Source organism: Rhipicephalus sanguineus, chromosome 2, assembly GCF_013339695.2.
Source record: "Rhipicephalus sanguineus isolate Rsan-2018 chromosome 2, BIME_Rsan_1.4, whole genome shotgun sequence".
NCBI lineage: Eukaryota > Metazoa > Arthropoda > Arachnida > Ixodida > Ixodidae > Rhipicephalus > Rhipicephalus sanguineus.
This window is the reverse complement of record NC_051177.1, coordinates 45,353,045-45,380,517: the sequence shown is the minus strand read 5'-3', so window position 1 is coordinate 45,380,517 and position 27,473 is coordinate 45,353,045. Positions and strand designations below refer to the sequence as shown.

The 27,473-nt window shown below is 48.0% G+C and overlaps 1 protein-coding gene across 1 annotated transcript in view; it reads left to right on the top strand.

Moving 5' to 3' along the window:
- LOC119382851 (leucine-rich repeat-containing protein 4C) overlaps positions 1 to 24,951 on the top strand; it is a 232,277-nt gene extending 207,326 nt beyond the window's left edge. The window contains exons 4-5 of the mRNA XM_037650729.2: positions 388 to 1,504; positions 22,223 to 24,951. Coding sequence (XP_037506657.1) covers positions 388 to 1,497 — 1,110 coding nt within the window. The 3' untranslated portion in view covers positions 1,498 to 1,504; positions 22,223 to 24,951. The remainder of the gene's footprint in view (positions 1 to 387; positions 1,505 to 22,222) is intronic.
- Positions 24,952 to 27,473: the final 2,522 nt, after the last annotated feature.

Sequence of the window (27,473 nt, the reverse complement as noted above, 5' to 3'; positions counted from 1 at the left end):
ATTATTGCAATATCCTATTATGTCGTTGCCTTGTCTCTTCACTTATATTTCTAAGCTGGTAACGTTAAGTACAATTCAGAGATTTAACTATCAATACTGTGGGACGAAATTCGTGCTTTGACTGCAGAAGTAAAGCCACTAACCTGACCGCGGAATGAGTCTTGTTAGTCTATGCGTCTTTATTTTCGTTACAGTGGTAGACTATCCTTGATTTATTTGGCATTTTATTAATTCAGTTCTTTTTCCTTTCAACATTTCTTAATTTATTAGTTCATTGTTACTAGACGTAATTATTAGTTTCTTGAATGGGTGGTCTTTCGGAGGACACCTTTTCGAATCACGTATTTGTATATATTCAAACAACAGTCTCGAACTTCACTTCTTCAGGTACTTCGACTCGACGGCAATCGGCTACGCTCGCTACCTCCGGACGGCCTGACACTGCCACCGCTGCACTCGTTGGACCTGAGCGACAACCCGTGGCACTGCGACTGCAACCTGCGCAGCCTGCGGCAGTGGATGCATCAACGCAACGTGCCGCTCTCGGTGCCGCCGCGCTGCGAAGGGCCTCCCAGGCTCGCCCGGCGCCTCTGGAGCCAGCTGGAACCGGACGACTTCGCCTGCGCGCCTCGAGTGGCGGCCAGCGAGCTGCGCGTAGGCGCCGTCGAAGGCGAGAACGCCACGCTACAGTGTGACATCAACTCCCTGCCGGCCGCCAACGTCAGGTGGCTCTGGAGGAGCCGCGTCATCGTCAACCTGTCGCTCATATCGTTCGGGCGTCAGATGTACCTGCTGCGGGCCAGCCAAAATGGCCGCCGTCAGCAGTCGAGCACTCTCACCATCATCAACGTGATGCTCAAGGATAGCGGACGCTACGTGTGCGCCGCGGGCAACCGCGCTGGCAACCAGACGGCCAACGTGACGCTCATAGTGCGACCGCGTTCAGCCGACCTCGCTGCGCTGTCGGCGCCCGAGATAGTCGGCATCGTGCTAGGCCTACTTCTGCTCCTCGCCCTAGTCGCCGCCTCGGCGTGCCTGCTGGCAGTGCGCAGGCCTGTAAGCAGGGGGCCTCGGGCCGCGAAGGAGACGCAGATGCGGCTCGAGTCGCTCCTGCTCGAGTCCAAGCAGCGGTCGTCGGACGCCGGCAGTCTGCAGGCCAACTCCGAGGAGCAGTCCGGGAGTCCGGCTCCCCTGCTGAGCTCCAACAAGAAGCAGGCGACGGCCAAGTCGGGCATCGTGGCGGCCGTGTTGCGTGGCGAGTATAGGACTCTGCGCGCGTGCCGCGGCGCGAACAAGGAGGAAGAACAAGGTGGCGCTAGCGACGTGGTGACTGACGCACTCCGCGTGTCTGCCGGTGCACCGAGGCACGAACTGGTGTGCGCGACCAGAAAGCGGCCCCCGGCGATCGTGGCCAATCCGCTATCACCCGGTGCGAGGGATTCGCCGGACGAGGGGCTCGGAGATGAGCGAGAGTACGAGACAGACATCCTTGACTGACCTATCGGTGGGTATGCATTATACTCGTGTAAAACTTGTTCGCGGATGTAGTGTGTTAGAGGTGCTTATAACTGTATGCAGCGCAAGTGGAGAGAGAGAGAGAGAGAGAAAGGAATACGAGAAAGACTGGGGGTTAACTAGACTTTGTTCAATTTGCTACCCTACATCCGAGAGCTGGAACGGGCGAGTAAAAGAAAGAGAGAGGGAGAGAAGGGCATGAGTCTAGACTGTTCAGAGGTTTCGTGCAACGTACTTAACGAAGGGCACTAAGTCAGCCACGTTGAAGTTCTCCAGAAGGGCTCTTATGGCTTTGTGGGCTGATGAGCTGTGAGGACTTGCTCCAATGAACTTTTATTTTGGGAAAAGACCAATAATCAAATGCGAACTCAAGGGACACTGTGGAGTACTTAAGTAAACACATTCACATTGACATATGTAATCTCCCGTGTGAGTGGGTAAAGCTATTTTTGCTATCCACAGCTCCAAGTACAAAGCAGACGCCCGTTCCTGAAGCTTAAGCCGCGAGGGTCTGCAGATTGACGTCATATTTGTGCACTTTACATGGGAAGTGGCTGGTACAACGTACCAAGCAGGAGCACATCATCTCCAATCTTCCATTGCCTAATCTCCCGACTATGCTTTGTCACAGTAAGGCGCCGTAGTATACGCAAACATGTCTTTCCGACTGACATTTCTCTAATTCTTACCTTTTATGCATTTCCCCCTTCCCTTTATACGCAGAATAGAAAGCAAGGCGTTGTAAAACGGAACCTTCTACATCTATATTCACTGCACAGTATTCTTTGAATAAAAGCCAATTTCGAAATTTTTATTCTCGTTTTCTGCCAATATTTGGAGTGGGGATGGGGAGGGGGGAGGGCGCGGGGCTCGAAACGGCAAAACGGCAGATAAGCTACTTAGCCAGCAATATGCGTAGAAAAAGACAATTGTTTGCAAGCAGCCTTGCAACATCCGCATATCAAGTAACCATTAGACAATTTGATGCAGTTGAGACAACCATGACAGTACGCCTAGCCCTGCATTATAAACGACCGTGCGATGGCTTTGAGCTTTCTGGCAGGCCAGCAAGAAAAGAAAAGCAATAGAAAATGGCGTCGCCCACAACGTCCATCCGATCGTCCGTAGCTGCTCGCAGAAAGATCGCACTGAAGCCAACTACCACAACCAACGTGGGCACATGTGGCACCGCGCGCGCGCTCGCCCTTTACGAGGGGCCCATGTATAAATCATAACCGCCTACGCGCTGACGCTGCGCAAACAAGATTTACGCGTTGCAAAACGTGCGCGTCACGTCTGATAGAAACGAAACTACTGCGTGCCGAAGCCCTGCCGCTGTCCGTTTATGTGTTTACGCGATTCTTACGACCCTCCTCACCACGCTGCGCTTTCCTCCGGCGTTCGTACAAAGCGTAGCAGAAGCGGAGTGCGTTTGTATTCACTGGCCGCGCGCGGGGTTCTCGCAATACGAGGCCCAGCGCTGCGCGCAGTTGACGGCCCACTCTGAAATGCGCTTCACGCCGTGCGTTCAACCCACTGGTCTGTTGCAGGCCCGACGCCGCGGCAAAGCGCCGTAGCGCTTGTACGGCCACCCAGAGCACTTTGGAAGTGACTTTCACAGCTCGCATCACCCTCCCTACCTCACCCTTTACAACCCTAACCGCACGAAAGCTTGCTCTCTGGAAGCTTTGTTTCTATACTTTCCCAGAAAGCGCCATCGGCCTTGCTGGCTGACCACTGTGGCAGTCGCGCAGCATGCACACGGTGGCTAGCCACCCCGCCTGGCCTTACCGCACACATCGCCGGATATTTCCAAACCAGGGCACAGTGAAGCGAGTCGGGAGGAGGGTCACACTGGTTTCGCGATATCGGTTGCCACGCTACAAAGGACACAGTATGCAGAGGCGCGTGGCGATCAGAAGATACACTTTGCATCGCTGGAACAGAGGTCTGGCCTATATCGCATGCAACGTGGCAACGTCGGGTGTACTGGGTGTTCTTTTGCAATCGTTTTCGCCCTGTTACCCTATCTTCCACTTTGTCCTTCGGTTGGCCGGTGCTGGAACTCCTTGGGGAGTTCCAGCACCGGCCCACCGAAGGACAACTAGCTAGCCGGTGGGCGGGTGCTGGGACTCCTTGGGGTGTTCGAGCACCCGCCCACCGGCTAGCTAGTTGCTAGCAAGTTGCCAGCTAGTTGGCAGCTAGTAATTAGCTAGTTGCCAGCTAATTCCCGGTTTGTCTGGAAAAAACTAAACCAAGAAACAGCGTACAAAATCGTTGCGAAATAGGGCCGACTCAATGCAGGCTCGTTCTATGTACAACTCTCCGTGGAGGGTCGTCATAGAAGAAAGTAAAACAACCACACTCCGCAATATTATTTGTTCTTGAGTGTAACGGTGTGTGCTTAGTGCCGAGAACATGATCCTGACAAACGTGTGTCGTCTTCGTACGCATTACTGTGATGAGGCTACAGATCAGAGTGCATCACACACCGTAAGAACTATTACATTTTAGTGGGGTATTACATGCCAAACCATGATATTATTATGAGGCAAGCCGTAGCGGTGAGCTTCGGATTTATTTTGACCACCATTAACATGCACCTAAATCTAAGTACACGTGTGCTCTTTATTTTCGCCCCCATAGAAATGCGGCCGCGGTGGCCGGGAATCGATCCCACGCCCTAGAGCTCATTGCAGCGCGACACCTTAGATTACCATACCCCGAACCTACACCAGCAACGTTACGTGTTGCTTAAACAAGCCTGTTTACAATACATTTACACTTAAGCAAAGGCGGCAGAGATGGCGACTGTCTGGCAATCCGAACCACGCAGTCTTCTGCTACCTCCTCAGTGCAGCAACACACACACACACACACACACACACACACACACAAATATATATATATATATATACAAAAGAAAACGGCAAGTGCACTTTTAAAACTATGTGTTGTCTACCCTTCGTTTCCCTTCGTGTTCGTGTTTTTTTGCGCAAAATGCAGTCCGGAATGCAATACCAACTCGCCCAACGTTCTCTACTTCTATGTGTTGTCTAGAAGATGTCGGCGCTTTCATATAGCACCACCTACATCATTTCACAGAAAATAAGATTAGTGCAGACCTCAGTCATGGAAGAAAAATTGCATAAAATATTACCTAAAGTCAGCTCGTGTAAGTCGGCCAAGCCATAAAAAAGTCAGTATAGTATGAAGTCTGCACACACAACGAGTCAACGACACTAAAGATGACACGAAATAAAGTTTGAGCAAAGAACAACACTAAAGTTGACATAAAATAGTCACACTGGCACGGATTATGTTGACACATAACGCAACACGAAGGTACAATCTCCACTCGCACAAGAACACTAAAGTTCGCACAAAGCCCAGTCACGCGGGCACGATATATATATATATATATATATATATATATATATATATATATATATATATATATATATATATATATATATATATATATATATATATCTCCACATATATATATATCTCCATATATATCCGACGAGAAATCAACGATGCACGCCGAACCTCGAAGTAGTCGAAAATAGAGCTGAAAAGAACGAAAACTAAGAAGAGATATTTTTAGAAACTAGAGAACTATGACCTGATTTCCCTTCTGCGGTACAAAACAAACATACAGACTCGTGGTTCCTTTGACATTCGGGCGAGCTGATTTGGAATGCCGATGCCATTTGCATTTATATGGGATCCGATGCCGTCTTTGTTCTAATGACGTTCCTCACTGCCTATGTCCGTATGTCTCACGACACGCGACGCAAACGGTGTCGCAGCGGCAAGCTACCCTTTTCAGTGGCTTTCACCCGACAGGAAGCGCTGCGTGCTTATTTTGACTATGCGGTTTAATTTCGATAGTATACCATTGGGAACATTCGCCCTCACGCTGGAAAAACAGGGCGGCCTCTTACGACGCATTGGAACGTGTGCTGAGTCACGTAGTCCAACAGGCTTATCATTGGCGTAGGCAGGACAAGGGGGGGGGGGGGTTGAAACCTCTCCAAAATTTCAGCATCGGAGCTGCTTACGCTCGCTGTGTAGTTCTGAACAGAAATTATCAACATCTTGAACCGACACGCGCTCTCTTAGTCCACATATTCCTCTTCTGCTCCGCTCCTAGAACACGGGCACCGATTTTCCGGCGTACAATGCAATAACTATGATTGGCGAGAGAACGAGTACAGAGAGAGAGAGTGAAAGAGAAAAAGAGAAATTCTTGATGAAAGAAAATTCTTGGTGAGGTGGGACTTGAACCCGCGTGCCCACGATTCGAAGGCAAGTATCGTAACCACTCGGCTATCCAGGCACGCCAGCAGAACATAGCATAGCTTTGTATAGTATAGAATAGCAAGGGGATGGGAAAGGGAAGTGAGAGTGACGATGTGGGAAAGGGGAAAGGGAGAGAGTAAAGTATAGCACAGCCACGTATTGTATAGTAAGCAAAGGGTGGGAAAGGGAAGCGAGACTGAGGAGGAGGGAAATGAGGAAGGGTAGGCCACCAGATCCGCTGTTTCCTCAGTCTTCGCACCACTGTTGCGCAGCTGCCCCAAATTTTTATATCATGCATGCGAAGAGAGAGAGATAAAGGTGGAGGAAAGCCAGGGATGTTAAGCAGGAAAAATATCCTGTCGGCTACCCTGTACTGAGGAAGGGGGAAGGAGGTACGAAAGAATGAAAGAGAAGGAGAAAGTCTGTAACTAGACTACATAGTCATGCCTATAGCACTGCCTAAGAGCAACGCATGAACGTAGTCACTGAACTGTCCCAACCTGTCGTTCAGTCTTGTTTCTTTAGGAAACCGCAGCAGCGCCCTCATAGCTGCTCGCGTTAACGTCCGGGTATGCCAGTGCTCTAGAATTTTGTTTTCTGTCAGAGGACGATTGTCCAGCTGACCTAGCGCGGCTGAGAGGGCTGCTCGTTGGGCGTTAAAGCGGGTGCGCTCACAGAGAAGGTGCGCGATGATTTCCCTGCACCCGAAGAGTGCACAGAATGGACTATCAGCAATTCCAGGAGCGTATGAATATGCATTCGAGAATGCCACTCCAAGCCTGAGGCGGATCAGCAGGGTAGAATCCCGCTGTGATAGGTTTGATAGGATACGTAATTGAAGATCATGATCCCGTCGGTGAAATCCACAGGTACAACGCTAAATGAGGTGCCAGCACACGAAGTCATTCGTTTTGCTGCATCAGATCTTGATAGCGGAATGGTGGCACTGCTGACGCCATCGTGGGCGGATAGGGCAGCTGCGTCCACGTGATCATTGCCCTGAATAATATGTACACGCACACACAAGAACACACGCACGAACGTACATAGAGGGTGGTTGAACACCTCGAAAAAAAAAAACAACAACAAGCCTCCGAGCTGCGCCCCTGTGGCTTGTGAAACACCATGGCAGATTACACGATCACGTGTATCATTGATGTTCTCTTTAGATATTCCGCAGAGCAGTGACCGTGAGAAAGAGCATGGGACAGTTGAAAACTGGACTGACGATGGAATTTGGATCGCTAAATGAACACCGCCTTCTCATGCGAAAATAACGAAAGAAAATCTAAAGAGTAAAAGAAAATCGAAAAGACACATTCAAGCAGCTTTGTTACCAACTTAGACCTGCGAATAGGGAGGGCAAATTTAATTTGAAAAAAAAAAAAAGTCGGGTGCTTAATGCGGAGTTCGAGCAAAGTTTACCATCTTCTTTCGGTTAAGCACTTCACACTAAAAGCAGTTTTTAAACGGAACCTTCTTTATTAAAAAAAATCTGGAGATAAAAGCACATCGTCTCGAGTACGATAAGAAAGCTCTGCCGGAAAAAGGCAGTGACGAAGCCATATCGCCTTCCATTTTGCAAAGACCGGTGTTTTCAGCGAACGAACAAGTCACAGTTGCCAGCACGCAAAAGAAAAAAAAAAAGAAAGAGAAAAGAAAGAAATTGAGAGGAAAACAGAAATGAAAGTGTTAAAGCTTTCTCGAGCCAGCAGCCTTTTAAAACCACCGCGAAGAGACTATACACGTTCGTGGCAAACAAGCAAAGCTGTGGCAGAAGCAGCTCTTTTTCCCCGAGATAAAGCGCGGAAGGAGGTAACGAGAAAAATTTTGCTCCTCGGCAGTAAATTGTTATCTTTTTCTCTTCCTGTTTTTGTTCGCGGGCCTCATAGGACGAGGGTGGCTCCTTCTGGTTTGTCTTTTACGTCCTCTGAAGGGCCTCTTAGCGAACGGAAAATGCCTCCGGGGCAACATTGAGGGCGGCTGCGTGCCGCGGCTCGACAAAGCCTCTTTGTTTGACAGGTATGAGGCTAACGGTGACAATTATGGGCCAAGTACTGAGCGTGGCAAAGATTGAGTACCTCGGAAAAGAGCTTTTTGGCGGTCTTTACGCCCACGCCTATACAGGCCTATATACGTCGGAAAAAAACTGAGAGCAGTTCATATTGTCCCTTATAGAGGCGTCAGTATATACGTAACAGACATGCCGGCAGGCATGCAGGTGAAGCGCCACAAATTGGCAGAACGATGGCTCACAGCTTAGTTCCCGTCATCTTATGTCGTTAAAGTCGAGTGGTCGTGGTTTTGGGATTTGGCTTCGTCAAACACTGGTTTCCATTTTGCGAGTATGACGTCAATTCGACAGCTGGTAATGCGCTTGAATTACTGCGTTTCTTCAATAAGCCTCACATTTCGAAGTATGAAGCCCTGTTTGCGCCGTCTGTTTGCACATGTAGTTTCGTCATGCAATAGTTTTAACAGAATGGACAGGTTGGTTAGTCGGTGTGTCCTTGTGTTCTCTGTCGCTCCGCGTCGCTTCGTTGCTCTATTCTGCAAGATATTCAATTTTTACAGCAGGGCTGTTGTGCTCGAGGTTGGTCGCGTGTCGTAGATAGAAAACTATCATCATCATGAACCAGCACGCGCTCTCTTCTTCATTGTCGTCTTTTGTCCGCTTCCAGAACACGTGCGCCCATTTCTCCGGCGTGGGGTGCAATAACTCTGATGAGTGAGAGAACGAGTACAGAGGAAGAAATAAAGATAGAGAAAGAGATGAATTCCTGGCAAAAAAGAAAAGTTTTCTTCGCGAGAGCACGAATAGCCACGTATATATTACAGTATAGCAAGGGGTGGTAAAGAGAGAGGTGGGAGGGTAAAAGCCTAGCCAAGCCAGGACCAGCTAGCTGCCGACCATCTCTGCCGTGACCCAGCCTTGCGTGACTTTGTGCTTGGCAGAAGCGATCTGTTCGTGTGGCTAGCTTCTTAACGTTTCTGCTTGCGACTTATTCCATCTTTAACTTCTTCTATAACTTATTCTATGAATAAAAAAAAAAAGTCGAATAGTTGGCTCCAGCGACATCCCACGTACAAAGATTTCTTATTTACTCCATGAATGTAGGAGGTTATAGGGACAATGACACAGCGTTATTGAGGCAGCCAGAATCTGTACAGAGGACAAGGCGAAAAGTCGATGCACGTTATTTCATTATGCACTTGCGCAGTGCCGTTGTGGATACTGTGAATGGGACGTAAATGTGGCGTCCGCAGCAACTTGTACATTGGGTCTCTCCGATTCGGTTGCACGTTCTAAACCAGCCCTCTAATTGACTTACTGTCCACGTCTAGTGTGATGTGAACAGCGCTCAACGAGGTCACGTTGCGCGTGGGCCAGCCGTGGTAGCCGTCTGGCTATGTCATGCTTTGCTGAGTTTAAAGTCATGGGTTCGATTCTGACCGTCGCGCAAGCTGCAATATTGATGGGCCTGAAACGTAAAAATGCCCGTGGGCTTATAGTGAAGCACGCGCCGAAGAGTTCTAGCTGGTCTAAATGAACCTGGAGTCTGCCGCTATGCAGCCTGCCGCTATGCAACAAGTCATTTTGCAAACATAAACCAATATGTTACTGCGTCTTCTTAGTGATGACACGTTGGTATTACCGGTACAATATGTTTATTTTATATACCTTTATATTATTGTTGCACTTTCGGATTATGTATATTCGTTGTATCAACGCGGTAGTTTAAGCTAGGCGACCACGTCAGACGATCTGTTAGCACTACCTTTGATATGTCCCCTCATTGTTTCACGTGTACGTGAAACCAAGTATGAGATTGTCTTCGATGTAGAGCAAAACTGACTCACATTAGAATTTATGTGAATAGAAGTTTGACAGACGTGGTTGTAACTAAATGCTTAACGACTGCGCAACTGCGATGCGTACATTCTAAGTCGAAAGCCTCCGATGCCTCATCAAACGCGAAAAGTGAGTGACGGCGACATCAACAAGAGTGACGCAAGAGAATCAGCACTGCGACGTATTTACGCAACAGTGTCACTTGGTCAAAGCTGGGCCGATCCCGGATGTAGGGCAAAACCACCATGGACACAGAATGCTTTTAGGAGGGGGGGGATCAATGCCATCAACTGAGAAGGAAAAGAAGATGGCTTTCGCCTTCGAGTCGTCATAGGCAAATGCATAAGGGAGCACGCGATATTTTTGTTTACTTTTATGCTATGCCACGGGAACATTATTGAATTGTGTATATTAGCATACTACAAGTACTGGTGATCATATGGGAGTATCTGGTGAACCGAAGTATCTGTGGTTGCCTAATGACAATCTTGATCACCGTCTCTCATCTAGCTCCATAGAGCCCCTGCCCCCTTCCCTCACCCTTTGATCAGCTCGACGAAACCATCCCTGGAACATGTCTCTCGGCCTGACTTTTCCGCAATCCGTTAATTAAAGCGCGCCCTCTCTCTCTATTATGGTGCACTGAATGCGGAAGACAGCATCTGGCTCCAGGGACGTACCGCGTAATGGCATTTACCAGGCCTTTAATCGCTCAAGACACGACGGCCGGAGATGTACGCACGGGAGCGCGCCAAAACAGGGGATTTCGAGTAGGCTCTTCCTCGTCCGACACGGCTCGTCACACAGAACCCCCACGGGTTGCGTGAGAACACGACGCGTGATGTGGGAGTGAAGGGGGGTGGTTGCAACAGCGCCCATGCCAGCCACGTCCCGCCGATGCGCACCGCGGATCTTCGCCTGGACGGCAACGGATCGACCGTCCTTCATTATGGAACAGGGAGCGTCCGCGGCGCGTTCATTACACGAACGGACCCCTAATCCTCTCCCTCCTCCCACCACTCGCTATTTCCGAGCGCGGCCATCGATTATTGAGTGCCGTGCATCGTCATGTCCGTCCGTCCCTTCCGGTCAGCCGTCTGTCCGCCCCTCATGCCTCCCCTTCTACGCGTGCGTGGGCTACGGAAGCATTTCGTCCATTTCCGTAAGAGTCTTCGGCTCTTTTTTTTGTCTCGGCAGGGTATTTTCTTGGAGAGTCTCGACGTAGTTCCTCGCTCCACCCCCCATCCACGCGGCGGCCCGGTCTGCTCTCCGGGGGATTAGCGGAGACTCGGGCCCCGAAATCCTCAAGATTCGCTTCTCCCGCCCCGACCTGCCAGGTCCAACGACGCCGCTCTCTACCGGAGAGAGCCTTCGGTCGTCCAAGGACGCGTGCTGGCCCACCGTGAAAAGGAGCCAGTGAGCGACAAGGCAGCGCTCTCTTAAGGTAGACTGGTTCGGAACTCCGCTGCATTCCGCCCGTGTGCACAGCCAGTGCATTGGCGTCTCGCAATTACGGTGCAGTACGCGTACTCTGCTACCTACACTAAGTCCACCGTGCTCGCTGTCTCTGGCGCCCACTGTAACATTGTTTACGAGTTGTGTCAGAGCTGCGCTTCCATGCTGTATAATGCATATACATAGCCGCTGAAGCACTAGAGCGCCACTTTTTTTGTGGCGGCGTCGTCTGCTTGCAGAAACGACCTTCTTTGCTGGCCAAACGTGCAGTCTGAAGGTAGCGTGTTTCCACCATGGTGGTTCCTTTGAGCTAATAAAAATTAGGCAACGTTCCGGAATTCGCTCGATGCGCGCTTGCACTATTACCTTCCTTCTCTGGCGTAGTGTTTTATGATGTTACGCAGAACGCGCTGCTTAAATCATCCTCTGGATCTCCTGTGTCGTAATACGGTTGTCCGTCGGCCTTACCTATCATCGTCTGCGCGGACCTCTTTTGAAGCAAGCGAGCACAGTCGGTCGGGCAAAATGCTGCCTTTGCTAACAGGGCTGAAAGCGGTGTCTGTAGCATCTACATTGCTGTATGGAACTGCTGAAAGCGCAAATTATACGTGCAGTCAGGAACAGTGGAAAGGAAGGGGGGTGGGGGGCTTAGGAGGATCGCGCACACAGTCAAGGCGGTTTAGCCTTCCTTGCGTTGCTTCGACCTTATTTCACCCCCCTCGCTGTCCAATGGAAAAAGACACGGCCGGGAAAGGGGTTTCTTGTTCTCGGGGATTATTGCGATAAGCTTCCACCCCCCCCCCCTTTTCGTTTCTCCATCCCCCGTACCCCCCAAACCCAACCCCACGTAATATATGCGGGGCCCTTCCATTTCCGGCAGGATTCAACCCGCCCTTCTTCCTTGCCGTTCAGAGCAACACTTCGTACTTTCCATCTCTCGTTTCGCGCTGATTTAGAATTGCAAACACGGCGTTCACTGTACATTAGCAGTTACTTGGTAACGGACAACAGAAATTGCCTGAAACCGAGCCTACTTATGTCACTATATCTGTTCGTTCATCGAAGTTTCTTCCACAGTTTATACTCCACATCGTGTGTCCTTCTGATTTATATTTTTTTTTTGTATTTGTTCGGATGTTTGGCAAAAAAACCTCTGAGAACTTAGCGCGAGGGGACTAAGCTTAAGGGACTCGAAATGCGCCCTGAAATTACCCCAGACTTTGAGACTTTTTTGTGAACGGTGTCGTTTGTGATAGTTCTTTTAGACGATCGATAGTACTTTTAGACGACGGTATAACGAATTTAGGGCAAGAAGAATTACAGGAAGAATAAATGAACTTCTGAGGCAGGGAACATACAAGACGATTGGGAAGGCGTAAATACGTTATGCCACCTAGTTTATTTTCCGTTGAAATGCACTCACGGGAAAGTCCCACGTGGTAAGAGAGAGAGAGAGAGAGAGAGACGAGGAGAAGAAATAACAAAAATATGGTTGATCCCTCCATCATAGGAATAGGTATAACACGATAGTAAAACGTGCCCCTACAGAAGTAGTTCAATATTTACTGTACATTGATGTAAGAGAGCTTGCTCAATGTCTATTGTTGTTTGCCAACTATAGCACCGTTTAACGTGGATGCACGCAAGTTGACGCTTGGTGGCACACCTCCATCCCGACGACTAACGCCCATGATCAACGATTAGACAAACCTTTGAGGTAGCTGTAATAGTTATCGGTGAGAGCGTAATCAGAGAAACCGGTGTGACAGCCAGAAGAGCGTCGGCTAAGGTCGCCATCCCGCGGCATGTTAAAGAGTAAACATAACACCACGGCGGCGGGACTTGAGGGACACGCAACGCGCGTCGTGTCTCCCCTCTAGCCCGGCCCAAATTTTCTCGGGGCGAGCGTAAGTGGGGAACGCGGTGTACAGAGGCAGCCGCGCGTCGCAGAGCTGTATTTCAATATAGATCGATGATATCAGCGAGGCCGAGGCTTGGGTTAAGCTCGCCACCTCAGTGTGTGTTAGGACATTGACAAAACTGCACTTCTATTAGACACGCGCCGAATGAGGCGGACGCGTAGCAGCGACGCGTTGCAGAAGCTAATCGCGAAGGCCACGGTCATGATTAATTACTCACTTTACCTCTCTCAGACGGCGACACTACTCCGGCGACCAAGAGCACTGTGAGAGGAAAGTGTGAGATATAAAAGGTGCGTTTGTAAAGCCTCCATAGTGTGTGATGGTGGCGCTGTGGATAGCATGCCCGGCATCTGTTGTCGCGGACGGGGGTTTTTGATTCCCGGGGAAGAACTTTTCTTTAAGTTTTTATTTGCCATCTGATCGTGTGCCTTTTTTCGACGTCATCTCCGTGACGGAAATACGTCACTGAAGTCTCGGTCGACCCCGGCATAAAACATTTTTGTGTTAAAAACAGGGATGTATACCAGACACGCGTCTGGTTTGCCACTGTACAAATGGTGAATTGGGTCAAGGGATAAAAAATATGGAAAAAAATAAAAACGGACAGGGCGCCTTATGCATTCGCCTAAGACGACTTGAAGGCGAAAGCCATCTTTTTTTTTTCTTAGTCGATGCATTGATCCCCCCCCTCTCCCTCCAAAAGCTTTCTGCACCTCGCGCGGTTTTAAGGCGAAAACCTTCAATGCCTCATAGTTGCGGCGTCTAACCATCCCTCCGTGCCCTGGAACCGTGTCAGCTGTGGCCCCTCTCCCACACACTCTCTCAGCAATCACGTGATGGCGCAGCGGCGCATAGCAACAGTTGCGCCGCCACAGCTGTGGCCTCTCCCCCTTACGCTCTCTCAGCAATCACGCCATGGCGCACGCGGCAACGCTCCTTCGCAGACGTTTCGTTGCAGCATTCGAGTTAGTCGGATGGCTCCTAAGCGGCCCGGTGATGATTCCACGGCAAGCGGTTCGGAGAAGCGCCCCAAGAATTTGGATTTCCCCAATACCATGGCATAGCCAGACGAATGGCTGCAGTCTTTCGCCGAACACACTTTGGAATTTACAAAGTGTCCTTCAATTTGTGCACTGCGTCCGTGATCGGCCAACCTTTGACCAAGTGATGACGTCATGTTATATGACGTCATAGTGACGTCATTGTATCACAGACTTTTGGCAACCTGTGACGTCATATGTTGTCATCACGTGGTGACTTCTTGCACCCTTCGTGTTGACGCGAAGTGAACACGAAGAGTGACGCTCTATTCGAAAGTGCATGATAGCGCCTCAGTTAGTGACTGAGGAGTCGGTATTTGAGCTTTCGGCATTTGCATCCTTGGCTTGAGGCAGTTGAAGTAATTTCTAGAGTAGCCATACCTGTGATTTACATGCCCCCTAACATCTCCACCTTTTCCTCTCACCCTTGTTTGCACCTGTATGTCTACACGTGCCAACATCAAACGGAATTCGCCCTGAGGCACGATGCTTGGACAGTCATACCTGCGAGATTATTGGACGGTTGCTTTGACGGCTGACGTAGCCGGCATTTACAACAGATGACACGGTGATCCTGAAGATGTGCAGATTCAGGAATACGTCACCGTTGCATTAAGAAAAAAAGGAAAGAGAAAAGGCAAGAAATAAATCGCTCCAATAAGTGCGCGAGTGCTCATTGATAAGTCCATTTGTATTGCTTTGTGAATGTCCACGACTTAAAGACGTGAACTATTAAACTATTATTCAAGAGTAGATGGTATGCGTAAAAGTGCCGGTGTTCTCTAACAGAAGCACGCTGTCGTCATCATTTCCTCGCATATTATTATTATTATTATTATTATTATTATTATTATTATTATTATTATTATTATTATTATTATTATTATTATTATTATTATTATTATTCGGAGGACATACACAGAACCCAGTCATCTCGGAGCGTCGCAAGAGTATTGAATGTCTTCGATGTGTCTGGTCGTCATCTTAACATGGCGTATGAGGCTACAGTCGATTTGACAATCAACTTACGGTGTCCACTAGAGCCCCTTTGAGAACTGTACAGAGTTTAAAGAAAATAATAGCGTAACACCAATTAAAACAATACGAAGGCTGTCAACGTGACGAAGACTTATCGGTTGTTGTAATTCCGTGGCGTAAAAATTTGCGAGTACCATCCTCTAAGTGCCGAAAACATGTTTGCACCATAATGGAAGTAAATGGGCAAAAGAAAAAAGAATACCAAGAAAGGGAACGGTTTCTTTATTTTCTCCCAAACTCGGGTGCTCCCGGGAGCAAAGCGAAGTAGAATGAAAGAGAAAACTGTCACTCTTTTAAAGAAAACCTGGTATAAACGGAGCAGGTAGTGAACGAAGTTTCTTGAGCCAGGCAAACTGGAGGGCGAAACAGGGTACAAACTTTGGAGTGCATCCTCCTAACTCGGTCCAGTGTGGCGGCGCTTTTTTTCGTTCTCCGGCCGTATTTTCTCGGGGCCCGATAGTTCCCTAGGGAACACGCGAGAGGCTTGCACTGCGCGACAGCCGCTTCTTCGTTGCTGGAACGGCATCGGTTCTCTCTCTCTCTCTCACTCTCTCTGCAGGCTGAAACATCAGCCACGGACCAAAGCGGCCCTGTCAACATCAAACCTTAATAACGTGAAAGAGTAGGACATGGCTGACTGCTTTTATTTCAGCGCCTTCTTTTAGGCGTTCTAGACTGCGAGCTTCTTCAAATACTCGAGCATTTTCCTTCGCGCACTGTTTTACCAAGTACTCTTTTGCCGCGCCTTCGCATCAAGAATACGGACGTGGGATGAGTGGTGACACTGCTCAGCGTTGCTTCTTAGAACGTTTTTGTGCGTTTTACAGCGCTTTCGCAAGAAACACAGCGAAGATATATGCTCTATTATCTTCATGCTGCGTTATCCATCTCACGCCGTTGTGCGACATTATCGAGATAGTTTCTAAATGTGACCATAGAAGAAAACAAAAGACCGAGTAATACTTTTTTTTACGGATTCGAGCAAAAGAGCGAAATAGAGCTTATGGCAGCGGCTGACGTGCTCAGAAGCTCAGATCAGAGGCCTCCCAAGATAAATTTACCACCATCAGCCCTCCATGGCTTCCTTCCGTCGCCAAATAAAAAGAAGTAACCCGCTTTGTCACAGCCGTTGGCTGAAAACGTTTCGTCTTTCACGACGAAAGGAGGCGGTAATGTTTCATGACGCAGCCGGCCTTTGTTGATATATCGGGTAAGTCTCAGACGCTCGTTCCTCACATGACGCAAACGGGTGCGCAAAAAACGTGCCTTTTAAAAGAGAGACGCTATACATTTTTAGCCTGGTCCTGCCGAGAGTCGAGCCTAAGGTGACGAGTGGACTTGTTGCTCACGCTAATGTATGTTGTTTAGAACGAGAGAAAGTTTAGCTGGTTGGTATGGATTCCTGCTGAAAGAAGGTAAGTGCGCAAACACGGACACAACGGACGAGATGAAGACAATACGAACACCGAGTTTGTGTTGTCTCGATCGTATGTGTTGTCTCGATCGTATGTGTTGTCCTGATCCTGGCGTTTGTGTTGTCTTGATATCTTGTGTCCATGTTTGCACGCGTACATTCTTTTATCGGCTACGTCGGGAATACGTGTGCTGCAGTTTCGTACTTAGGGGAATTCGCCGTTTCACTCTTAGCAGAAGTCACTCGAAGGGGATGACTTGAGTATTCCTGATATTCCTGGTTGTATATATCTCGTGTGGAACGGTGCAGCCCAATTTTTCTCTGCTGTAAACTCGCCTAGATGACAACCGGTATGTGTGCCTTTACGTAGAGAAGATGAATTCTCGGATACGGGGTGTCGCCGGTCCTGTCCTTGAAGAGGATAAGACCCCTTGTCGGCGCGTTGGCTCCAGCGACATCACCCTGTGTTCACGAATTTTTCATGCCCTTCATGCTTCCATCTTCCCTTGAACTTCTGCCCTAAGATATTGAAGGAGCTACGCTTCATTCTCGTCGCAAACTACACTTTTCCATAGAGTCGTCTAGATTGTGAATGGCTTCGCCAATCTTATATGATTACAATGTCCACCCTTTGGATAATCACGGGCATTATTGTCGGCGTGGATGATAAACGCTTCATTGTATGCGACGCCCTCGACTGTAAGCGTGTCTCCCCGCGAAGTGCGAAATGTACCCCTCCTCTTCGATATTCAGTCGCATTGCCCCTTCCCCAGTGCAGAATATGCAACCTGGCTTAGCCTTGTCAACTACGCTGCCTTTATTTTACCTCCGCTATCTTTCCTTCTCTCAGACTATGCGCTTACCTATGTCTCTCAATCTCTGCCTCCTCCTTGCCCGGTGTAGAGTAGCACACCGAGTTTTTCACTCTGGTTAACCTCGCTGCCTCTCCACTTTCCTCTGCTCATTACTCACTTTATTAAGGCGAAAGCCTTATATGTCTCATGCGAACGCGACCTCGAAGAAAAGACGTCGTCGACGCGAAATCGTGCAAGCCACATGATCAGCCGCGCGGCTTGCGGATCGAGGCGTACGAGCTTCGCGTTCACTCCGTCTTTGCCGAGTTCACGTGAGTAAAATATTTTAAAAAGCGGCGTTCGCGTTACAGGAGAGACGGGGAGAGAAAAAGAGAGAAACGAAGAGGAAAGGCAGGGAGGTTAACCAAGCTTTGGCTCGGTTGGCTACCCTACGCTTGGGGTGGGGGAAAGGGGGAATAATAGATAGGATAGAGAAGAAAGAACAAGGTGACACGCTTAGATAGCCACGCCGGATGGCATTTGCAGGCCCTGTTAGCCTGATCACAGACTGATTTAAAGGGACACTAAAGAGGAAAACAATTTGTCGCGTATTAATAAACTACAATTTCACAATACTGAAAACACCACTCTTACCGCGACAAGACGCTTGGTAAGCGAGAAAACGCGCGAAGAGAAAATGTGGGTGGCATCGGCACCTTGGAATTCCCGCAACAAACGCCGTGACGTCATAGATTTTGACGGCGCCTGCTAAAAACGTACGTAGTTTGCTAATCGGTAAAAATGAAGCACAGTGTCATCTGAGGGGGCCATAGGTTTAACATACCAAGTTTCAGGAAATTTCGTTGAGGCGACGTCGCCAAAATACGAAAAATACGCGTTGAAATCCGCGACGTCACGCGCGAAGATTACGGCGCCAAATTTAAAACTGAAAGTTTGACCTCCATTTTTTTGTGATGGTGAACTTGTGATGGTGAACTTAACGAGTACAATTTATCAATCTAAACCAATTCATTGTTTCACTTTAGTGTCCCTTTAACCTGCTGAGGAACATTATGGCAGAACAGCGTAACATACAGGACAGTGAACACACAGGACGCCGCACTGTGTCACTGTCCTGTTGTTTTACTCTCATGTGTTCTGTCATAATGTTCATGAACAAGCTAGCCCACCTAAGGAGCCTTTTGCTGAAGAAATTCCATAAACGCTGGGTTTTCTTGACCTTCGCCAGCTGACCGATTCTCCAAAGGTATAAACTCGAAGTTAGTGCGAGATCTACAAAGGTGCTATAGAAAATTTTCGGCATAAAACTGCGTCCATAAAAGCTGCCCGTCTCCTTTTATGTCGCACTTCCTGCAATACTTCTTTCAACAATGGAATACAAACTTTCGCCGGCAACCCATTCGTTGATGTGGAAGGTGTAAAGGTGGCGTCGAAATGAAAACATCTGGTAAAATTCTATCTTAGCGCAGGTCCCAGAGAATAAGAGCTCGTTTTCCGTTTCCGCCTCCTTAAAAGAACACTCTTACGAGTGTGTTCGTGTTGATACAACGCGTCGTGGCCAGGAATGCCCAATCTCGGGGCGCACACATGGCGTGTTTGTTTTGGAACGGCCTTGAAACGTTTTGTGTCGTACAGCGCGGCCCGCGTGCGCCGTCCTATTTCCCGCCAAGTGCGAACAGCATCCGTAACGAGCTAGATAGATACAACCGTGCTCGTAAAAGCCGCGTACCGTGAAGTCGCCGCCGCCGTGCGCCGAGCAACGTCGCGGGCCGGTTGGTTTGAGGGCTGTACGCATCGTCACGCCACCGTGGGCCAGTGACGACGTGATCACGTGAAAACGTGCGTGTTCTCGCGGCAGTGATGGAAATGCGGAACTGAGGTTTACAAGCCTCTATGAGTCATCCGGAGGACGGCGCTCTGTCACGGACGCGCTGGGTCAGCGTACAGTTACGAGAACGCAGCGGGATGGGCGCGTTTGTAGCTCATCAAAACTACGAGGAGTAAACAGAGTGAAAGATAACGATGACGAGATAAGGAAGGAAGGGAAACAGGAGAGATAGAGAGAGAAGGCAGGGATGCTAACCAGTTTAGAATTACCGGTACGCTATACTACACTGGGAAAATGAATGAGGAAGTTTGAAAGTTAAAAGAGCAAAGAAAGAAAGAAAGAAAGAAAGAAAGAAAGAAAGAAAGAAAGAAAGAAAGAAAGAAAGAAAGAAAGAAAGAAAGAAAGAAAGAAAGAAAGAAAGAAAGAAAGAAAGAAAGAAAGAAAGAAAGAAAGAGCACAAGCAGCGAGAGCGGACGAGAAACATGAGTGGTTGGCCAAGTCTGAAGGACCAGTCTGCTAGTCTACTCAATGTTAATGAAATAGTTAGAAGTGTTTTAAATTTTAGATAATCTTGATTAGGCGACTGATGGTCTTTCTTAAAGAGCGACAAGAGTTATTTTCAATAACGCTAAATCCTCCTTTCGAATACTTTCCCACTTCTCTTGCCTTGAGTGTTTTGTGCTCGTCCTGATCATGCAGTGTTTTCACAAACGTTTCACAAAACGTTTGCTGTTAGTCGTGATGTCAGCTGAGATGCCTATTCTGCGGTCAGCCAAAGATGTTTTATTACAATAAAGAATGGAGCTAAAATTCTTAGCAAAATGTTTTTTTTTTCTCTTCTCCTAGCGAAGGGGGGCCAACCGGACGCGCCCTGCAACCGTTCAATCATTCACTCTTGTTGATATCGCTTCCGGCAACGGACTGCGTCGAATGGCTATGTCGGCGAAAACTATTGCGATGAAAGCAGTGTTATACCACCTGCGCGAATAACTTCCACGCTGCCAGATTCTCGAATCCACTGACAAACAGTCTGAAGCACAAGCGAGGCTTGGTATTAGAAGTTAAGTCATCCCATGTGAAAGTATTTCCGAACTAATCGAGAAACGAGGCGAAAATGTCCAACTTATTCTGTGTTGTTGCAAGAACTACGAAGGTGATGTTTTTGAGGCACTGGGAAAGCCACGTAATAGCTTTTGAGAAAATGCTGTCTTTATGGCACTATGTTAGATACACAAGGAGCTGAGATTAGGTCACCATACCTGCTACGTGCAACGGTCTGGCCACTTTGTTCGGACCTCCTCTTTTTCTTTAAAGGTGAATGCCTTAGGTGCCTCATCAAACGCAAAAATTGACCGCTGGCGGCGTCAACACAAGTGATTCAGAAAATCGTCATGTGATGACGTCACAGATCGCTAAAGTCTATGACGCCATCGTGACGTCACCATGACGTCACTTGACGTGGAGTCACATGTTGACGTCTTTGTGAAAGGTGAGCCGATCCCTGAGACACCGCAAAACCGCGTGAGGCGCAAAAAAACATTGCAATGCCTCCGATGCCGGAGGCAGCGCAAAACCACGTTAGATGCAGAAAGCTTTCGGAGGAGGGGAGGGATCAATTATATCTACTGGGAAGAAAAAGAAAGCTTTCGCTTTCGAGTTGTCTTAGACAAATGCATTAGGACCCATGTAATGTGTTTTTACAGCGAAAGCTGTTATGAGATCATTTCACCGGCCGTTTTTGGCGCCGTAGTTGTCCGCCGCCGCCGCCGCCGCCGGTGTCCGTAACCAGTATCGCTCGAAATAAAAAAAAAAGACGAAATAAGAAAAAATTCCAGGATGGAACGAGGTTCGAACCTGGGCCCTCTGCGTGGGAGCCCAGTATTCAACCTCTGAGCCATGCCGGTGCTTGAGACTGCTTTGCAAAAAGGTCCTATTCAGGCTTCATGTCGGGAAGGAACCCCATTTGCATATGCAATATAGCGTGGTAGAAGAGTAAAATGAGCACCAAGCGTCGCACAACGCGAATTCTGTAACCAGGTGTCACACAATGCGAATAGCGCAACGAGTAGGTTGTTGAATGCTTCCAACCCATTACAAAGGTCTCTGCCATAATTCTTCATCGTCATCAGGTACAGCATCAACAAAGTGCGCATAATGCCTTACATGCGTTTTGCAGGTACCAACGCTCTCCGTAGAATGACGAAAAATGGCACAGTACCTGCTGCCCTACTTCTCAAAAATTACAATGATTTATAGCGTAGTGGGTTCCTCGCAAGTGCACTTGTATTGGTTGCCAAGGAAGCCCATAAGCGCATGATCCACTTCCTCGGTGTCTCAGTAAAATTACAATGATTTATAGCGTAGTGGGTTCCTCGCAAGTGCACTTGTATTGGTTGCCAAGGAAGCCCATAAGCGCATGATCCATTTCCTCGGGGTGTCAGTAAAGTTCTTCGCCCCCCCCCCCCCTGCCGTCTCTCTCCCACGTCAACGTATGTTATACAGCATGACGGGAGAGGGAAATAGCGACCGGGCGTCACCCAATGCAAATTACATAACTGGTGGGCCGTTTAAAGATTCCAACCCATTACAAAGGGCTGAGCCATAATTCTTCATCGTCATCAGTCGTCGCGTCAACAAAGTGCACATAATGCCTTACAGACGTGTAGCTGGTGCCTCACTTCTCCGCAGAATGGCGAATAATGGCTTAGTAGGTGCTTCCCAACTACACAAAAATTGTGATTTATGGCGTAGTGGGTACCTTTCTAGTGTACTTGTATTGTAGCCCCAAGAGAGCTTAACGGGCTCTAGAAACGCCGCTCTTCCAGCTTTCGCTGTGACTGTGCTGCGGGTTCAGCGCAGGCCTGGCGTTTTTTTTCCGCTAATCTATTGTGCCTGCATACATTGACAACTGTGTTCGAGCAAGCCCGTATCTAGTAGTAACTACGTGCGAGTGCTTGCTACTTCGGGTAATGGCTAAGGGCCAAGAAGTTCTATAGTTCAACTAACTTGCTCCGCTTCTGCTCTTCTGTTACAGGAGGTGGCCCGATGAAACGACGCCTGCCAAGCGGTCGCGTGGATTTCCACTGCTCATCACCATCATGAATGGTCACCAAAACATTCTTCCTTCGGCGGAGCGAAAAACAGAACACTACGTATCGAACACCACCGGTCTTAACTCAACGCATATCGACGGTTTTGAGAGGTCTGCCCAAAAGAGTAACATCCGACGGCACCGTTTCCCTAGCCTGATCAGATCCCAATGACTTCGGCTGCGCCAAGATGTCGGCCTGAAATGTGAGAAGACGCGAATGTAAGAACTCCCGAATGAACTACACGAAAGCGAGGTGTAAATCTAAAAGTGAGGTATATTTTACGTGATAAAGTATTACGAGAACATCTCGTAGTAAAGCCGAGTTTCGAAAAGTAACTATAAGAGATTTACGAAAGTTGATGTTAATACCGGAATACTGAATTTGTTTTGAAAGGGCACAACAAGGCGGGCGCCAGGCTTTGTTCCAGTTCTGAAATCTTCCGCAAGCAGCGGACATTATAAGTCGAGTGGCGTTCATTATTTTCCCTTTCACGTGTACTATAATGTTGCTGATTGCGTTTAACGTAATACAACTGGAATTAAATTAACTGTCCTTAATCTATTGCAGGTAGGTACAATATAACAGGAAATAAATTGAGACCCGTAAAACTATATAACACAGAAAAATGGCCAGGAAAGCTGTCGATAACTAACAAAAAAAATACCTGCTAGCGGAGAGGTGACCGCACTGACAATATAAAAAAAAGGATCGACCATCTTGCTTACATTGGTGATGTGAAGAAGTAAAAAATCTGACTGACAATGAGCGTCGAAGAAAATTGTAGCAATCGGAATATGGTATGGTGTGGGATCAAAAATTTTATTGAGATCCTTGAGGTCGCGCTAGTTTCCTATCCCGAAGCTCATAAAATAAAAATTTGAAGCCGAGGAATATACGGAGGATACTCAAATGTCCTTGACTAACGTCCATTGAATGGGGAAACGAATTATTCTAGTCGGAGGAGAAGGCAGCCATATTGAATATATATAAAGAAAACGAAAAAAAAGGACAAAGACTGAGAAGCGAAAGGACCCCACATCAGATCTGAACCTCACTGAAAGTCTATTCGCAAGGTTTGTTTAGGTACTTCGCAGGATATATATTTCCAGCAATACTGTGGAGCCCCGATGTCTCAAGCCTTCTCCGCTCCGTGGCGCCCGCAGTCCCCTGATCTCAGATACAACAGTGATTTTCCCGAATTAGAACACGTTACGGTGGCATCACGTTCTTGTTTGCGATGAAGAAGAAGGCCTCTTTCCCTCTTTGACCGCGAATCAGAGAAGGAGGAGGGACCATCAGTTGTTGTGGTGCGTCATTGTCTGTTGTGTCTGTGCACCTGCTTGTTCGCGGTCTGTGTGTATGTAGGTGTCCTTGTATACCAAGCGAACCAATCACGTGGCGCTTAGCCTCATAGGGCGCATCCCACGATGACGACTACTACTACTACTACTACTACTACGTGAACTTCTTCATCATGAGGACTTAACCGAGTGATGATCATCCCACGTGCGAAAACAGTCAAGAAAAAGAAGAAGAAAAGAAGCAAGCCATGCGAAAGCGTCGCACTCGCAGCTCTGTGTTTGTGTGTCTGTGCTCGTGCGGCGTGTTCAGCTCGTAGGGTTGAAAAACAAACGTGAACAAAGACGGGTGCGCTTGATGGATACTACAACGTGCTGTGCAATAGCTTCGAGACAAAGTGGACGCCTCCCCATCTACGAGTGAAGCGCCCTCTGTGCCCCCTCGTGATTTGACGTTGCGCGGAGGAGAGGGGGAAGGGAAAGGGAAGGAATAATCAACGTAGTGACATCGACCCTCGTGTTCCATTCCGGAGTAATCATATTCATTTTTTTTTCTCTGTTCTCGTTGTTACTCGCGTATGACGCGTTACTTCGTCCGCGGGAGAGATATATAGAGAGTGTGTCACGTCACGTTATTGATGCGAGACTATCGGGAAGTGTGAAGGAAGGGTCTTAATTCCTCGGAGAGTTCGCAGCTAGCTCGAACGAAAAACAAGAGAAAGCTGAAACAAACATTCGAAGAGGAGAGGTTGCAGGACGTTGAAGTACTTTAAAGTAAGCTCCCTCTTTAACCTAAAGAGAAAGTCGAGGAAAAAGAGAGCTCTCAACTTTCTTTCGGGTGGGGCACCTAATTAAACAGCGAAGGTCTCTACTTCGCTCGCGAAGTGTCACACGTTCGAGAAAAACGAAGGGGGGGGGAGAAAGGAAGTTGAGGATCGGAACTTGCATAACTTGCGCAGGGAGGGCCGCGCGAGGGAGGAAAAAGTAGATAATGAGAGATAATGTGCGTTGGCCAGACTAAAAAGAGGGAACACGACGATAGTAACGTCAAAAAAAAAAAAAAGGTGGGGAAGTAAAGAAGGGAGACAAGGATAGAAAGAGCGCGCCGATACATCGCTCTGTAACGACACTAGAGATGAACAAAAGAGAAACATAAGGAAAACAAAATAGCGTGTTCTCCCCGTCAGCCACGTAAGGTAGTTGGCTAAGGGCACCCTTGGTGGGCGCTAATCCGCGTACCCTACGCGGGGATCGCGGGAGGGATTTTCAGCGGCGACAATGGGTCATCGAGGAGCCGGCAGGCCTCATCCATCTTGCTCTCGAAGGAACGGTGTCAAATTACGTGCGAATATTAAAATGTTTTGTTTTCCTTACCCCCGGCGCATAATGATGACTCGCCCCGTTCCTGGCCTCCTCCCCTTCTTTTTTGCTGTCATTCCTAGCATATCGTTTTGTTACGTTGCTTTCGGCAACGGACCTCGTTAAGTATTCACTGCACGCGAGGAGTGTGGCGTGCCTCTTCTTTTTTTCGTTACTTAGGTGCTACGCCATGCAGGAAAACACGACCCGACAGGTATATGCACGAGCAGCGTTGATAATGCCCTACAACATACTGCAATTTGTTCGCGGCCGCATAAGCGGTGAAGACAGGGCGGTGATTCGAGTGCTCCATCACTGCTCGCTCGCCGAATCGCGGGGATTTTGAAACTTCTGCTTATCGCGCCGTGCGCGCAAAAGTACAGGAAGACTGCATACTTTGGAGCGCAACCCTTTCATGCGGTCGGCTATCCTGGTAAAAACTTTGTTCGTGTTCTTGCTCAATCCATGAGCGCCAGTTACCGATAACAGCGTGAGAAAAAGCACACTTTTATCAGCCTTCCAGTGATTCAACTCCAGTCGCGCGACAGTCACTGGCTAGTAAACAGTTGCTAAACTTTCCAACATCTTGAGATACGAGACCTTTGCTTGCAGCACGCGAATGATGACAGCAAGTGGCTCGCGCTAATTGCAGAGTGCGGTACTGACAATGGCCAGAGACTGGACTGGCAACGTACAATCAATCAGGACAGTCGAGTCGTGAAGCAGTTTATGAGTGCTCACTAATAATTTATGTGGACGGGACCAGCGTCAGTCGTTGCATTGAAGAAGGCCAGCCATGGCAAAAGTAGCATTGCGGATGAACCTATTATTATTTCACCCACGTCCAAAGTAAAAACAAAAATAACGTGACCACAAATGTGTAACCTTACAATGTTTCCTCAATCTCGCCTTCGCGGAAGGCCATTCCACGGACTACAGATTTTCTACTTCTACATACTACGTCTTCAAGCTGCGGCAAGCTTGGTCGGCGAACCTGAGGTAAGTGTGCTGCGAACGCTACCACGGGCATCAAGGGCAGTAGCGCACCGACACCACTATCCTACGCAGCATCTGCATGTTTCCTTTTTCAGACGTTGTGAAGTCAACGCGACTGCACTACGGGAGACTGGTCCTGTAAGAAACTTCATGCAATTAAGGGTGTGCGAATAGCAAAATTTCATCTCAAATCAAATTCGAATTGAATAGTGCCGAATAGTGGTAAGCGAATGAAAAGTAACGAATATCGAATACAAAATATTTTATTGAAAACTGAAAAAAAGAAGAGTTCTGCTCATGTCCTCGAGCACATAACGCGGTGAGTGACTGCTACCGAAAGACTACAAATTGTCATACAGAAACACAAGCTGTTCCAAATGACGTGGCTTCAGGCTCCCTCGCCGTGACGTTACGGTGTTTCCTGCAGTTGAAAACGTGCATTCGCTGGGCACCTCCGCAGCAAAGATGGGAAGGTATCGCAAAGGCAGTTTTGACGATACCTGGATAAAGTACAGCTCCATGCCCTTTCCAGTATTTCGTAGGATCATCCTTTATTGGAATCAGGGGCTCATTGAAGAATTTTTGTACCTCTTGACTATGAGGTCTGAGCTCAGTGATCTGGTTATTTTTTGATGCTAGCAGTTTGACAGTGTCCCAGACTGTTCCCTGGCCTTCTTTGCTGGAGCCATGACTTATCCATGGTTTCGAGCCTAGTTCCGGATTTTGAAACTGCTTTGAAACGAAAGGCCTACTGTAACGACGTTAGCGTTAGTTTTAGCCACCCCACCCTAACCAAGTTCGCACCATTGGCCTTTGTCGCATGTTAGATATTCATCCTGTCGAATTATTTGAAACTTCGAATACTAGCTATTCGAAAGTCGAATCAAATTATTCGATTAGGTATTATTCGATTCTAATTCCAAACTCGAATATTCGCGCACCCCCTTCCCCCCGCTTCCCCATGTAATGCCACGCCACGCTACGGGACATTCGGTAATAAAAAAGAACGGGAAGAAATACTGAGATAAGATCGGGATTCAAGACAGTGGAAAATTAGAAAACAATAACTAGCTGATTTTTAAAGGAAGTGGGAGGACCATACTAGATATGACTAAGCCTCAGTTATGGCACATCGCGCTGATTTCGCCAACACTGAGGGATAGTTGTCGGTGCACAGGAACAAATACGAAGATGAAATGAAAAATGGACTGGGGGGAGGGATGGGGGGAGAATAACAAGGATATACTAATATAAATATGAGTAATGTTAGAAATTAAGTGTTAAATAGGGCACAAACAAAATTAACTTAATCCCGCACAGAACAACTAGCTGATCGTAATTTTTCTTATTACCAAATAATCGATTATGCTTTTCGAGCATAGAATTTCCTGCCGAGCAAACAATTCATTCGTGATGACATCATTCAAATAAACATTGCAAGCTCTCTCCAAGTATGTGTATTCAAAGTGACAAAAAGAAAGAAAAAAAAATCACAGCATATCCACGGAGTGAATGATGATGAGTGGGCGAAGCTGCGGAG